Below are 13,468 nucleotides of genomic sequence, written 5' to 3' on the forward strand. Positions count from 1 at the left end.
CCTGTGCTGCAGTGCCCTCAATGACTGATTTTTCCACGTTGTTGATCATCAGTAAATTCCATGTTCGCTCGCCTCAAAACTCACATCGCAGTATTGACCACCTCTACCGCCATTCTGAGGTGAGCTTGGATTTCAATGCAGCAATCATTTACACAGGCGTATTTTTACAAGTGAAAAAGCAGTGATCAATTTATGCATTTTTGTGGATTCCACCTTTGCGTTTGTGAGTGTGGTCAGGAGTTAAATCACCACCAGTCAGCTCTCCCCCTCAAAGGGAAAGGCAACCTGTGGTCATCTGGGGCTATGATGACTTTACACTTTACGGGGTGGGGGGGGGCTGACAAGTGCTGCGACCCTGCTAGGTTGGTGGGTTTCTCTGCCTCCCGCCTCCTTAGCGGGGAGCTTGTATTCAGCCAACTGTGGAGTAGGAGGGCTTCGCACTTGGTTGCATGTCCTGCACTCACAGTGCTGGATCTGATGGCGTGTATCTGAATGGCGAATGCCACTTCCGATCGAACGTCATGGTGGATGTTCTGCTGCTTGCTCCCCATTGGAGACCTCTGACAGTTTCCTTGTCAGAATCTGTACCTACAACCTCTCTCATTCCGTCATCTTGACCCCCTTGGGGTAGCGTATTAGCCTCTTCGGGCTCCGGATTTGACTTAATTGTTACTTTCTTCTCCCGAGGAAATTGCGTAGAACTGGCCATCTGGTTTGAATGTGGTCAAGATGTTTACGCATGATTCGACATTGCAGCTGCACTTGATAAGATGCTGGCCCTGTTTGGTGGGCTGTGTCCACGACTCTCTGAAGTTACCCTTTCCTTAGGGTATAGTTCCCACACTCATCTACCATCATGGTCCATCCAAATTGATGCATTCACATTACCATTAGGACTACATATGAGCGTGGCAAGGTGGCTCAATGGTTAGCACTGGTGCCTCACGGTGCTGAGGACCCGGGTTTGATCCCAGCCCCGGGTCTCTGTCCATGTGGAGTTTGCACATTTTCCCCATGTCTGCGTGGGTCTCACCCCCACAACTCAAAGATGTGAGGGTTGGTGGTCTGGCCATGTTAAATTGCCCTTTAATTAAAAAAAAAGGACTACACACACTCCATCATCCTCCACCTAATCTTTGTGCGCGATTCTCCGCGCCCCGTGCCGGGCCGGAGAATCGGCGCAATCGCGCCACGACGCCGGCGCGCGATTCTCCGAGGTGCGTTTGATGTGCGGAATGAAGGTCATTTGACAAGGTGGGGGAGGGGGGGGGGGGGAGACACTTGATAACCGGATGGGCCGAGCGGCCGCGCGTAAACGGCAGAGTCCCGCCAGTGCCGTTCACCCCTGGTTGCTGCCAGCTGGAACTCTGCGCGAAGGGTCAGGAGGCGGCCTGTGGGGCGGGGAGAAGTGCTCTTTCACCGGGGGGGGGGGGGGGGGCCCTCTGATGGGGTCTGGCCCGCGATCAGGGCTCACCGATCGGCGGGCCGGCCTCCCCCCCCGGGCCTACTTTGTTCCACTTCCGGCCCCAGAACCCCCATGCCATATTGCGTCGGGGCCGGCGCGTTGAAGAAGTCCCCCGCGCATGCGCAGGATGGCGCGGCCCAACTGCGCATGCGCGGGTTGGTGCGGCGCCCATTTGGCGCCAGGGAGGGAGGTTGGAGCGGCGTGAACTGCTCCAGCGCCGTGCTGGCTCCCTTTGGGGGACAGAATCGGTCGTCCCTGCACCCGTTTCACGCCGTCGTAAAATGCGACGGCGTTCACACTTTGTCTTCATTTTGGAGAATCGCCCTCTTTGTGTCTAAAACACACTGTGGTCATATTGGGGAATTTGACAAATGAGCCACTAGTCCCATAAAATCCCTACCAACTGATCACAGGCCCCATTCCCCGTCCGAGTTGAAGTAAGTCCAAATTACATTGTAAAGTCACTTTTTCTCAGAATGTCACATTCAGGATTCCGCATTGCACATTGCATTCTGCATGGTCTGTGGTGTACCAGAGTCCTGATGGTGATGTCGGATGAACGGGTCCGCCTCTCATTCCTGTGGCTATGGTCATCAGTCCCACAAGAATCGATACAGCTGTTAATGTTCTGGGTTCGATCCTGACCTCTGGTGACCTCTCCAAACTGTGTGGAGTTTGCACGTTCTCCCCGTGTCTGCATGGCTCCTCCTCCCCCCCCCCCCCCCCCCAGTCCAAAGATGCGCAGGTTAGGTTGATTGGCCATGCTAAATTGCCTCTTTTGATGGGTTACAGGAATAGGGTGGGGATTGGGCCCAGGTCGAGTGGTCTTTCGAAGTGTTGGTGCAGACTCGATGAGCCAAATGGCCTCTTTCTGCACTGTAGGGATTCTATGATAATTGGTAGGTCCAGGTTCTTGTCCAATGGGATTAGGAAGAAGGGTTGGGATAGAACTGAGTGGGAAGCCTCTCCCTAATCCATAAAGGGCAGACATCAGTAATCAAAGACCCCCCTTCTTTCCTCCATGTTTTGAAGAAGTTGTGCAAAAGATTGGGTTGCCCACTCCCACCTGTCTGCCCCCACCAAACGTTTTATGGCATGGACAGTATATTTTCTGGATCAATTGGCTTGGTAACAAGCCAAGACCCCTGATAACCCATTTGAACATGACTGGTGAGCTGCCAATTTCAGCATCCTCAACCCCCCTCGCATCCCCGCTCCCACCCCTTCCCCATCACCACCCGTATAATGGGGGTGAGCTCAGATATATACTCCATTATTCCTGTAGTTAACTTTCAATGACTGATTTTAATCTAGAGGGGAATTCTGTGCAGGTAAATTGTTGTAAGGTCAGGAAACCGAAGTCCACAAGTGACCTAATTGATCAGTTTTGGACTCGCTCCTGGCACACCAGGAAGGTCGAAGCCTATAAGTACAGGTAGGTCTACTGGGGGAGTGAAATTGTGGGGGTTTCTGGATCACGGGAAGGATAGTCCAAATCATAGATGAGGTTGATTCCATGGTGATCCAGAGACTCCTGGTCATTGGCAGAGGTAGAGGTTGAAATAAGGTGCGCCTGTCCAATGGTGCTCTGGGTTGGGAGCAGGCGGACGTAGTTGACTGTGGGGATTTACTGGTCAGTTGTTTTGAACCAGAGGTAGTACTTTTGCTCCAGTAGTGCCACAGGCAATGCTGGTTAGGCACTGACCTTATCGATTCAGCCCCTCTCACTTTCTTTAAGCAGCCAAATTTTCCCAGGGCATGAGAAACGTGGCTGTCTGATGCCACGTTGCAACAGGTTGCCATTGTGTATACGGCTATTCAGCAGAGCAAGAGTTAAAGTGGGACTGGCAAACAGTACGATGTAGAGAGTCACATGATAGTAGACTGTGGAGTAGAGTTTGGAAGTAGCTGACATGGAGTCAGCAACCATCCATCATGATAATGCATGATGAGGTAGCATAGTGGTTAGCACAATTGCTTCACACCTCCAGGGTCCCAGTTCGATTCTCGGCTTGGGTCACTGTCTGTGCGGAGTCTGCACATTCTCCTCGTGTCTGCGTGGGTTTCCTCCGAGTGCTCTGGTTTCCTCCCACAGTCCAAAGATGTGTAGGTTACGTGGATTGGCCATGCTAAGTTGCCCTGTGTCCAAAATTGCCCTTAGTGTTGGTTGGGGTTACTGGGTTATTGGGATAGGGTGGAAGTGTGGGCTTGGGTAGGGTGCTCTTTCCAAGAGCCGGTGCAGACTCAATAGGCCAAATGGCCTCCTTCTGCACTGTAAATTCTATGATTCTATAACATGGATATGTATTTTTGTTCATTCACATATTGGATGTGGGTATCACTGGCTGGGCCAGCAGTAGCAATAGCCCATCCCTAGTTGCCCTTGAGCTGCCTTCTTGAAACACTGCAGTCCCTGACATGTAGGTACACCCACAGTGCTGTGAGGGAGGGAGTGCCAGGAGTTTGATCGAGCAACTGTGAAGGAACGGCGATATATTTTCAAGTGAGGATGATGAATGATGTGGAATGTAGTCTTCAGTTGGTGGGGTTCCCACACATCTGCTGATCTTGTCCATCAATGGCCTTCTTTCCATCATAAGGTCAGATGTGGGGATGTTTGCGGATGACTGCACAATGTTCAGCATTGAGTGGTGGTCGTGGATTTGGAAGGTGCAACTGAAGGAACCTTGGTGAGTTCCTGCAGTGTATCTTGTACATGGTACACACTGCTGCCACTGTTTGTCGATGGTGGAGGCAGTGAATGTTTGTGAAAAGGGTGCCGATCAATTGTGCTGTTTTCTCCTGGACAGTGTCAAGCTTCTTGAGTGTTGTTGGTGCTGCTCTCATCCAAGCAAGTGGCGAGTATTCCATTACACTCCTGACTTGTCCCTTGTAGATGGTCGGCATGCTTTGGGAGTCAGGGGGATGAGTTATTCGCCACAGGATTCCAAGCCTTTACCTGCTCTGGTAGCAACAGTATTCATAACTAGTGCAGCTCAGTTTCTGGTCAATGATAACCCCATGTAAGTTGGGGGGATTCAGCGATGGTGATGCCATTAAATATCAAGATGATTAGATCCTCTCTTGTTGGAGATTGCCTGGCACTTATGTGGCTCGAATGTTACTTGTACTCTTCAGCCCAAGCCTGGATATAGTCCAGATCTTGCTGCTTTTGGACATGGACTGCTTCATTATCTGAGGACTCGCAAATGGTGGTGAACATTGTGCAGTCATCCGCAAACATCCCCACATCTGACCTTACGATGGAAAGAGGGTCATTGATGAAGCAGCTGAAGATAGTTGGGCCTAGAATACTACCCTGAGGAACTCCTGTAGTGATGTACTGGAGCTGAGATGATTGAGGTCCAACCACCACAACTATCTTCCTTTATGCTTGGTATGACTCCAATCAATGGAGGGTCCCCTCCTCATTTCCATTGACTCCAGTTTTGCTCGGGCTCCTTGATGTCATACTCTGTCAAATGCTGCCTTGATGTCAAGGGCAGTCACTCTAACCTTGCCTCTGGCATTCAGCTCATTTGTCCATGTTTGAACAAAGGCTGTAATGAGGTCAGGAGTTGTGTGTGTGACCTGGATGGAACCCAAACTGAGTGTCCATGAGTAGGTTATTGCTAAACATGTGCTGCTTGATAACGCTGTTGGTGACCTGTTCCAGCACTTTACTGGTGATTGAGAGTAGACCGATGGAGTGGAAATTTACTGGGTTGGATTTGCCCAGCTTCTTGTGTACAGGACATATCCGGACAACTTTCCACATTGCCGGTTAGATGCCTATGTTGTAGCTGTACTGGAACAGCTTGGTTCTGGAGCACAAGTCTTCAGTACTATTACCGGAACATTGTCAGGGCCCATAGCCTTTGCAGTGTGCAGTACCTTCAGCCGTTTCTTGCTATCATGTGGAGTGAATCGAATTGGCTGAAGACTGACACATGTGATGCTGGCCAGGGGTTAACAATAAATAGTTTATGACCAATCACACAAACCGCTAGATCTCTCCATGAAACACCACACAAATTGTACAACAAAAAAAGTAATTAATCGACTGTGAGGCACTTTGGGATGTCTTGAGGTCATAAAAGGTGCTATATAAATGCAAGTCTTTAAAAGTTCTTCCCTTTAAAAATAGAATGACTATTGAAATGAGTTTGGGCAGCTTTGATAAATTAATTTAAATGACCAACCTACTTCCCATGAGTGGAGTAATTACCATCTCTCATCCCACCTCTGTTAAAACCAGAATAAGGGGAGGAGTGGTTTAGATTTCTGTTTCAAAAGTATTACTTTCACTTCCTAACTAACCAAACCATTAAGCTATGAAGTTCCTCTTTGAACAGCTTTGGCCAGAATTTCAGCTCCGAAACCATGCATTCACTCAGTAAATTATCTGTAACCTACCTCTGCTTGTTGACTTTGAGATAGCTGGTTCTGGAGTTCATTGTTTTGCCTCAGGAGTTCCAATCGATCTCTCTCCAGTTCAGTAATCTTCTCCATCATACTACAGATTCTGTACAATATTCCAATTCCCATTCCCTTTGCAGCAGCTCTAGGCACTCTATCCTGCAATTATAGACAGCAAAAACCTGAATTTAGAGAGAGGTTGATGTTTACTGGTGTATGATTGAATCATGAAATTCAGTTGCATTATGTGGATTTCTCATTGGAATCGGGGAGAAGTCCGAGTGTAATACAAGAATTCCTTCGTGAGGTTCAATACAAAATACAGATTTCATAAATACCAATACACACTGGGTGCACGGATGTTAAACAAGGACGCGATTCAGTGGCCTCGTTGAACCCAACTTGGTGTTGGGACAAGGCCGTTGAATCTCACAAGAGGCCTCTCACGCGATTCACAACCCTCGAAACGTCTCACGAAATACAATGGAATCTCGCGAAGCGTCGCGATCTGGATCTCGCTCTCACTGGAAGTGGTCGAGGTGCACACATGGCTCCTTTAAATAGGCATTTGCCGGATTTACCTGGGTCCCGGAATTCACCAACCTCACCTGGGAGACCTCGTGAGGGCACCATTTCGTACTTGCCCACACAAATGTGGAGATCCCCGGGTGGTCGGGGACAGGGCAGGGTGGTACCCTGGCACAAACCCCCCCCCACTCACCCCCACCCGGCACCCGGGTACCTTTGCACTGCCAGCCTAGCGAAGTGCTGTTGAATAGCGGGATGTTCACACCCCGCTAAAAGTGCCAGTCAGCGGACTTCACTCAAGTCTGCTGAATCGTGCCCAAGAATTACAGTGTGCACAAAGGTGCTCTGAAAGTACTTGGTCAGTTTTAAGTATAGCTGATGAAAACATTATCGAAAGTAGCATACAGGTACTAAGCTACCAAGAGGTTCATGTTCAATACTTTGTGCTGGATCAACTGATTGTTGCTCTCTTGCAGTAGTGACATTGGAATTCAGATGGAGCGAAGAAAGAATTTAACGAGAGATCGTCATGTTGGTAACCACTGCTGCAACTGCAAATGGATATCAGTAATGTCCCCTCTAAGTGAGTGGCCTGTTCATTTAATTGCATGGTCCTTTTAAGTTTTGCACAGCAACACATGGGACTGGATTCTCCAAAAATGGGGCTATGTCCCCACGCCGGTGTAAAAACGCTGGTGTTTCACTCCAGACTTTCCTGAAAAAAATAAATAGCAATTGACTTTCCTGCAGGGGGCTGGCAGGGACATGTCGCGATTCACTCAGCTTTCCTGTGGATACAGGCCCTCCGCATTTCCGGTTTTGAGTCCGTGTGTGCACATGGCGGCAGCCTCTAGCGGCCACGCAAATGCGATGGCGGACTCAGCCGGCGGACACGAACCAACAAACAAGGTCCCACCGATCTGACCTGCACCGCTCCATCTGACCCATCCGATTGCCGCACGGCTGCCCATAAGGACCCCTCCAGTGCTTGATCAGCCAGCCCCTCCACCAGGGTAGCCGCGGACTGAGTCCGCAGCCGCCGAGTGAGAGTCCTGACCGGCCAGACGCGGTTCAAACCACGCCATCGGGAATTCAGCCAGTCGGGACCGGAGTATCTCTGGGAGGACCTCTGGCAATGGCCCACCCCAGCTGCGCCGCATAATTCGTGCGCGAGCGATTCCCCCGTGCCAAACGCGATTTTGGTGCGGGGCTGCGGAGAATCCAGCCCCCGGTATCTTAAAGGAGACAACTTGTGAGTGGTCTATGCTTTACATGCTACGTGACTGCACAACCATGCACATACATATTCGTTCCTTCAGTTCGCAGCCCAAAGATGGGTCAAACCCACAGCACCACGATCTCCAGCATCCTCTCAAGGACTGTCACATGCTTCCTAAAGTGTGATGACCAGAACGAGATACAGAACTTTAATTGTGGCCTAACCAGGGCTTTTTATAATTTCAGCATAACTTACCTGCTTTTTGTACTCAATACCTCTATTTATGAAGCCCAAGATCCCATGTTTGCTGACCACACTTTCAGTTTGACTTGTCACCTTCAAAGGGCTTTGCACGTGTACCCCAGGTTCCTCTGTCCCTGTACACTCTTTGGAACTGCGGCATCAAGTTTACATTGCCGCTCTAACACATCTGCCAAAGTGCAAAACCTCACAATTTACTGGATTAAATTCCACGTGCTACTTACTTATCCATTCTGCCAGCCTATCTATTGTCATTTTGCAGTTGATTGGTATCATCCTCACTGTTTAACACTCCTCCAAATTAGGTATAATCTGCAAATTTGGAAATTTTATTCTGTATTCCAATATCCAAATTACTTATATATAGCAAAAAAGTAGTGGTCTTGTAGCCATCTGGGATGGCCACTTCCCGATTACAAAATGGACGCTTTGCAAAGATTGCAGGGAAAATGGGCAGTACTGAGAAAGCAAGCAGGTGCAGAGTTAGTCTGTTGATTGGAGCCGCAGCTCCCAGACAAGACTGAAACTGCAAAGCCATTACCATACTAATGAGCCATCTCCGGGGACAAAAGAGTAACATTTAAGTAGACAATACCAAGGCAGACACTCCGCGCCAGAGGAGACCAGAACAAAGCAGGCCAATGGCCACCTAGGACACACCCAGCCATCAGGGCACCCACCCCTTTATTGGAGGAAATCGATAGGAACGATTGAGAAACGGCCCAATTAATTGGGGCCAAGTTCAAGGCCCGCCCAAAAGTGGGTGAAGCCCCTTTGGGTATAAGAAGAATCCCCAAGAGAGAATCTCTTGGCTCCGGCTCTCACCAAGGAGAGACCTGCCAAAGCTGCATCTGAACAAGTAAGTCCAAGGTCAACGCACGCTACCAGACAGACGCTCTAAAATGTTATTCCATACCAGTTCAACCCCAGCAGCCTCAGAACCAAACAACGGCCATTGTTCCACTGACTGAGTGGGCGCCTGATGCTAAGTATAGGCTTTAGCAGTAGTGATAGTTTAGTCTGTAGAGTTTTGTGCATGAGTATATTTGACTGTGTGTGTAAATAAATGAGCATTGAGTTTGAACTAACTAACTGGTGTATTGAGTCTTTGATCAGTGTTCAGTTTGAACCTTGTGGCGGTATCGAGAGATACCTGGTGACTCTCGAGCAAAACGTAATTAGAATTAAGGGAGGCGGGACTTCCGGTTGCGGCAGGGATGAGCTAGCCGCACGTTTTGGCGGCTCCAGCTCCGACGGAACTTCGGGCTCTTTTAAGAGCCCCAACGGGGACTTAGACGGCCGTAAAACCCGGTGCGAGGCACGAGGGAAGGGAGTCCCCCCCGAAAGACGGAGGGAAAAACCGGCGCCGGCGGCTGCAGCCTGAAGAATCTGCAGCCAGAAGATCAGAGAGAGAGAGAGAGTGAGTGAAACAAAATGGCGGCGGAGAAACCACAGGTGACATGGGGGCCTGAGCAGGACGAGGTGGTGAGACGGTGCGTGGACCTGCTGAAGAAGGAGGTAATGACCCCGTTGTTACAGGCAATTGAGGGGCTTAAGGAGACTTTAAAGACCCAGGAGACGGAACTTCGCGTGGTGGAGCAAAAGGTGTCAGGTATTGAGGACGAGGTCCTGGGCCTGGCGGTCAAGACTCAGACGCACGAGGCACTTCATAAAAAGTGTGCTGACAGGATTGAGGCCCTTGAAAATGGAGCGCGAAGGAAGAACCTTAGGGTACTAGGTCTCCCAGAGGGTGTGGAAGGAGTGGACTGTGGAGCGTACGCAAGTAAGATGCTGAGCTCACTGATGGGTGCTGAGGCACCTGCGGGCCCCATGGAGGTGGAGTGGGCAAATCGGATCCCGGCGAGAAGACCAAAAGCGGGAGAACCACCGAGGGCGATAATCGTGCGATTCTACCGCCTTAAGGACAGAGAAGAGGTCCTGAGATGGGCCAAAAAGGTGCGGAGCAGCAGATGGGAGAATGCGGTGGTAAGGATCTACCAGGATTGGAGTGCGGAGGTGGCGAGAAGGAGGGCGAGCTTCAACCGAGCCAAGAGGTTTTGCACAAAAGGAAGGTGAAGTTTGGGATGCTGCAGCCGGCAAGACTATGGGTCACGCATCAGGAGAGACACTATTATTTCGAGACGGCGGAGGAAGCATGGTCCTTCACCAATGAAGAGAAACTGGACCGGAACTGAGGGACTGATGCTGCAGGGAACTGTTATTGTTGTTATTATTGTTTTTGTTAATGGGATGGTGAAAGTTAAGCGAGAAGTAAACAGGGAAGGGGGGGGGGACACTGGGGAAATGTGGGCGCCGGTGAGGGGGGAGAGGCGGGACATAGTCAGAGAATGGGGAAGGAGAGGGGGAGGGGAAAGGGAGCTGCGCCATAAGAGGCGGGACAGGTAAAGGGATGTTCCCGCGCCAGAAAGAATAAGGCGGGAAAACAGGCGCAAGGCGGATGGGAGTTCCCTCACACCGGGGGGGCCGAGGAGCGAGCAGGAGTAGCCGGGGTCAGTTGAAGTCAGCTGACTTACGGAAGTAATATGGGGGGAGCAATCAAGCTAGGTAGGGATCTAGCGGGGGGGACGGGGGGACGGGGGGGGGGGGACAACTGGGTTGCTGCTGCGGAAATCCAAAAGGAAATGGCTAAAGAGAAGGTGGTCGGGGGCGGAATGCGACGCTGGGGGAGCGAGCGGGAGCGCGGAGGCGGGATATGGGACTGGCCTAGAGAAGGTAATGGCTAGTCAACACGGGAGGGGGCAGGTAGCCCCCCAGTGAGGCTGATCACGTGGAACGTGAGAGGCCTGAATGGGCCGATAAAAAGGGCCCGAGCGCTCGCGCATTTGAAAGGACTAAGGGCAGACGTGGTTATGCTCCAAGAGACGCACCTAAAGGTGGCGGACCAAGTTAGGCTAAGGAAAGGATGGGTGGGACAGGTGTTCCACTCAGGACATGACGCAAAGAACAGAGGGGTGGTCATTTTGGTGGGGAAACGGGTAGCATTTGAAGCAAAGAACATCGTAGCAGATAGTGGAGGTAGATATGTAATGGTGAGTGGCAGGCTGGAGGGAATGGAGGTTGTGTTGGTTAATGTGTATGCCCCAAATTGGGACGATGCGGGGTTCATGAGACGGATGCTGGGGCGTATTCCGGACCTGGAGGCAGGAAATTTGATTTTAGGAGGGGACTTCAATACGGTGCTGGACCCGGGGCTAGATAGATCCAGCTCAAGGACTGGAAGAAGGCCGGCAGCGGCCAAGGTACTTAAGGGGTTTATGGACCAAATGGGGGGAGTGGATCCATGGCGATTTCTTAGACCCAGGGCTAGGGAGTATTCCTTCTTCTCCCACGTCCATAAAGTGTACTCCCGGATAGATTTTTTTGTTCTAGGAAGGTCGTTGATCTCTAGGGTGGAAGAAGCTGAATACTCAGCCATAGCGGTTTCGGATCATGCCCCACATTGGGTGGACCTGGAAGTAGGAGAGGACAGGGAGCAGAGAACACTCTGGCGATTAGATGTGGGACTGATGGCGGATGAGGGAGTGTGTGCAAGAGTGAGGGGGTGTAGCGAGAGATACCTGGAGGTCAATGACGACGGCGAGGTCCCTGTGGGAGTGGTCTGGGAAGCACTAAAAGCGGTGGTCAGAGGAGAGCTGATTCTATTGGGGCCCACAAAAGGAAAACAGAGGCCAAGGAAAGGGATAGATTACTGGGGGAGATTTTAAGGGTGGACAGGGAATTTGCAGAGACCCCTGAGGAGGAGCTGTACAGGGAGAGGAGACGACTCCAGACCGAGTTTGACCTTCTGACCACCAGAAAGGCGGAGGTACTGTGGAGGAAGGCACAGGGGAGGAGGTATGAATATGGGGAAAAGGCTAGTCGCCTGTTGGCGCACCAACTGCGAAAGAGGGCAGCAGCGAGGGAGATAGGAGGAATTAGGGATGAAAGGGGAGACACCGTGCGAAGGGCAGGAAAGATAAATGAGGTGTTTAAGACCTTTTATGAAGAACTGTATAGGTCTCAGCCCCCAGAGGGAGAGGAGGGGATGCGGCAGTTCCTGGATCAGTTGAGGTTCCCGAAAGTGGAGGAGCAGGCGGTGGCAGGCCTGGGTGCGCCGATTGAGGTGGACGAGGTCATTAAGGGACTGGGAAGCATGCAAGCAGGGAAGGCCCCAGGGCCAGACGGGTTCCCGGTGGAATTCTACAGAAAATATGTGGACTTGTTGGCCCCGTTGTTGGCGAAGACGTTCAATGAGGCCAGGGAAGGGAGGACACTACCCCCGACAATGTCGGAGGCGACGATATCGCTAATTTTGAAGAGGGACAAAGATCCGATGCAGTGTGGGTCCTATAGACCTATTTCACTATTGAACGTGGACGCCAAACTGCTAGCAAAGGTGCTGGCATCGAGGCTAGAGGACTGTGTCCCAGGGGTGGTGCACGAAGACCAGACAGGGTTCGTAAAAGGGAGACAATTGAATGTTAACGTGCGACGGCTATTAGGGGTGATAATGATGCCCTCAGTGGAGGGGGAGGCAGAGATAGTGGCGGCAATGGACGCAGAGAAGGCATTTGATAGGGTGGAGTGGGAGTATTTATGGGAAGTGTTAAGGAGGTTTGGGTTTGGGAACGGATTTATTTGCTGGGTTAGACTACTTTATGGGGCACCAACGGCAAGCGTAGTTACAGGTCGACATAGATCGGAGTATTTCCGATTATATAGGGGAACAAGACAGGGATGCCCGCTGTCTCCATTGTTGTTTGCGCTGGCAATTGAACCTCTGGCCATGGCGCTGAGAGACTCCAGGAAATGGAGAGGGGTGACTAGAGGGGGAGAAGAACACCGAGTCTCGTTATACGCGGATGACCTATTGCTATACGTGTCGGACCCAGCGGGGGGGGGGGGATGATAGAGGTTATGCGAATCTTGAGGAGGTTCGGGGAATTTTCGGGGTATAGGTTAAACATGGGGAAGAGTGAATTATATGTGATACATCCAGGGGACCAGAGTAGAGAGATAGAAGGCTTACCGCTAAGGAAAGTGGAAAGAAACTTCCGATACTTGGGGATTCAGATCGCTAGGAGCTGGGGAACCTTGCACAGACTTAATCTGACACGGCTGGTAGAACAAATGGAGGAGGACTTTAGGAGGTGGGACATGCAGCCTTTATCGCTGGTGGGCAGGGTGCAGGCAATTAAGATGATGGTCCTCCCGAGGTTCTTATTTGTATTTCAATGTCTCCCTATTTTAATCACCAGGACATTTTTTAATAAAATAGATTGGAGCATTACGAGCTTTGTGTGGGCAGGGAAAGTTCCGAGAGTAAGGAGGGGGTTCCTGCAGCGCAGTAGGGACAGAGGAGGACTCGTACTACCGAACTTGGGAGATTATTATTGGGCCGCCAATGTGGCAATGATACGTAGATGGATGATGGAGGGTGAGGGAGCGGCGTGGAAAAGGCTGGAGAGAAGGTCCTGTAAAGGGACAAGTCTAGAGGCGCTGGTGACGGCGCCGCTACCGTTCTCACCGAAAAGGTACACCACGAACCCGGTGGTGGCGGCAACACTGAACATGTG

At 51.0% G+C, this 13,468-nt stretch overlaps 1 protein-coding gene across 1 annotated transcript in view; it reads right to left on the reverse strand.

Moving 5' to 3' along the window:
• Positions 1-13,468, reverse strand: part of LOC140427055 (uncharacterized) — a 50,840-nt gene that overhangs the window by 10,522 nt on the left and 26,850 nt on the right. The window contains exon 3 of the mRNA XM_072512507.1: positions 5,882-6,043. Within this exon, the coding sequence (XP_072368608.1) occupies positions 5,882-6,043 (162 nt within the window). The remainder of the gene's footprint in view (positions 1-5,881; positions 6,044-13,468) is intronic.

This window comes from Scyliorhinus torazame, chromosome 7, assembly GCF_047496885.1.
Source record: "Scyliorhinus torazame isolate Kashiwa2021f chromosome 7, sScyTor2.1, whole genome shotgun sequence".
Lineage (NCBI taxonomy): Eukaryota > Metazoa > Chordata > Chondrichthyes > Carcharhiniformes > Scyliorhinidae > Scyliorhinus > Scyliorhinus torazame.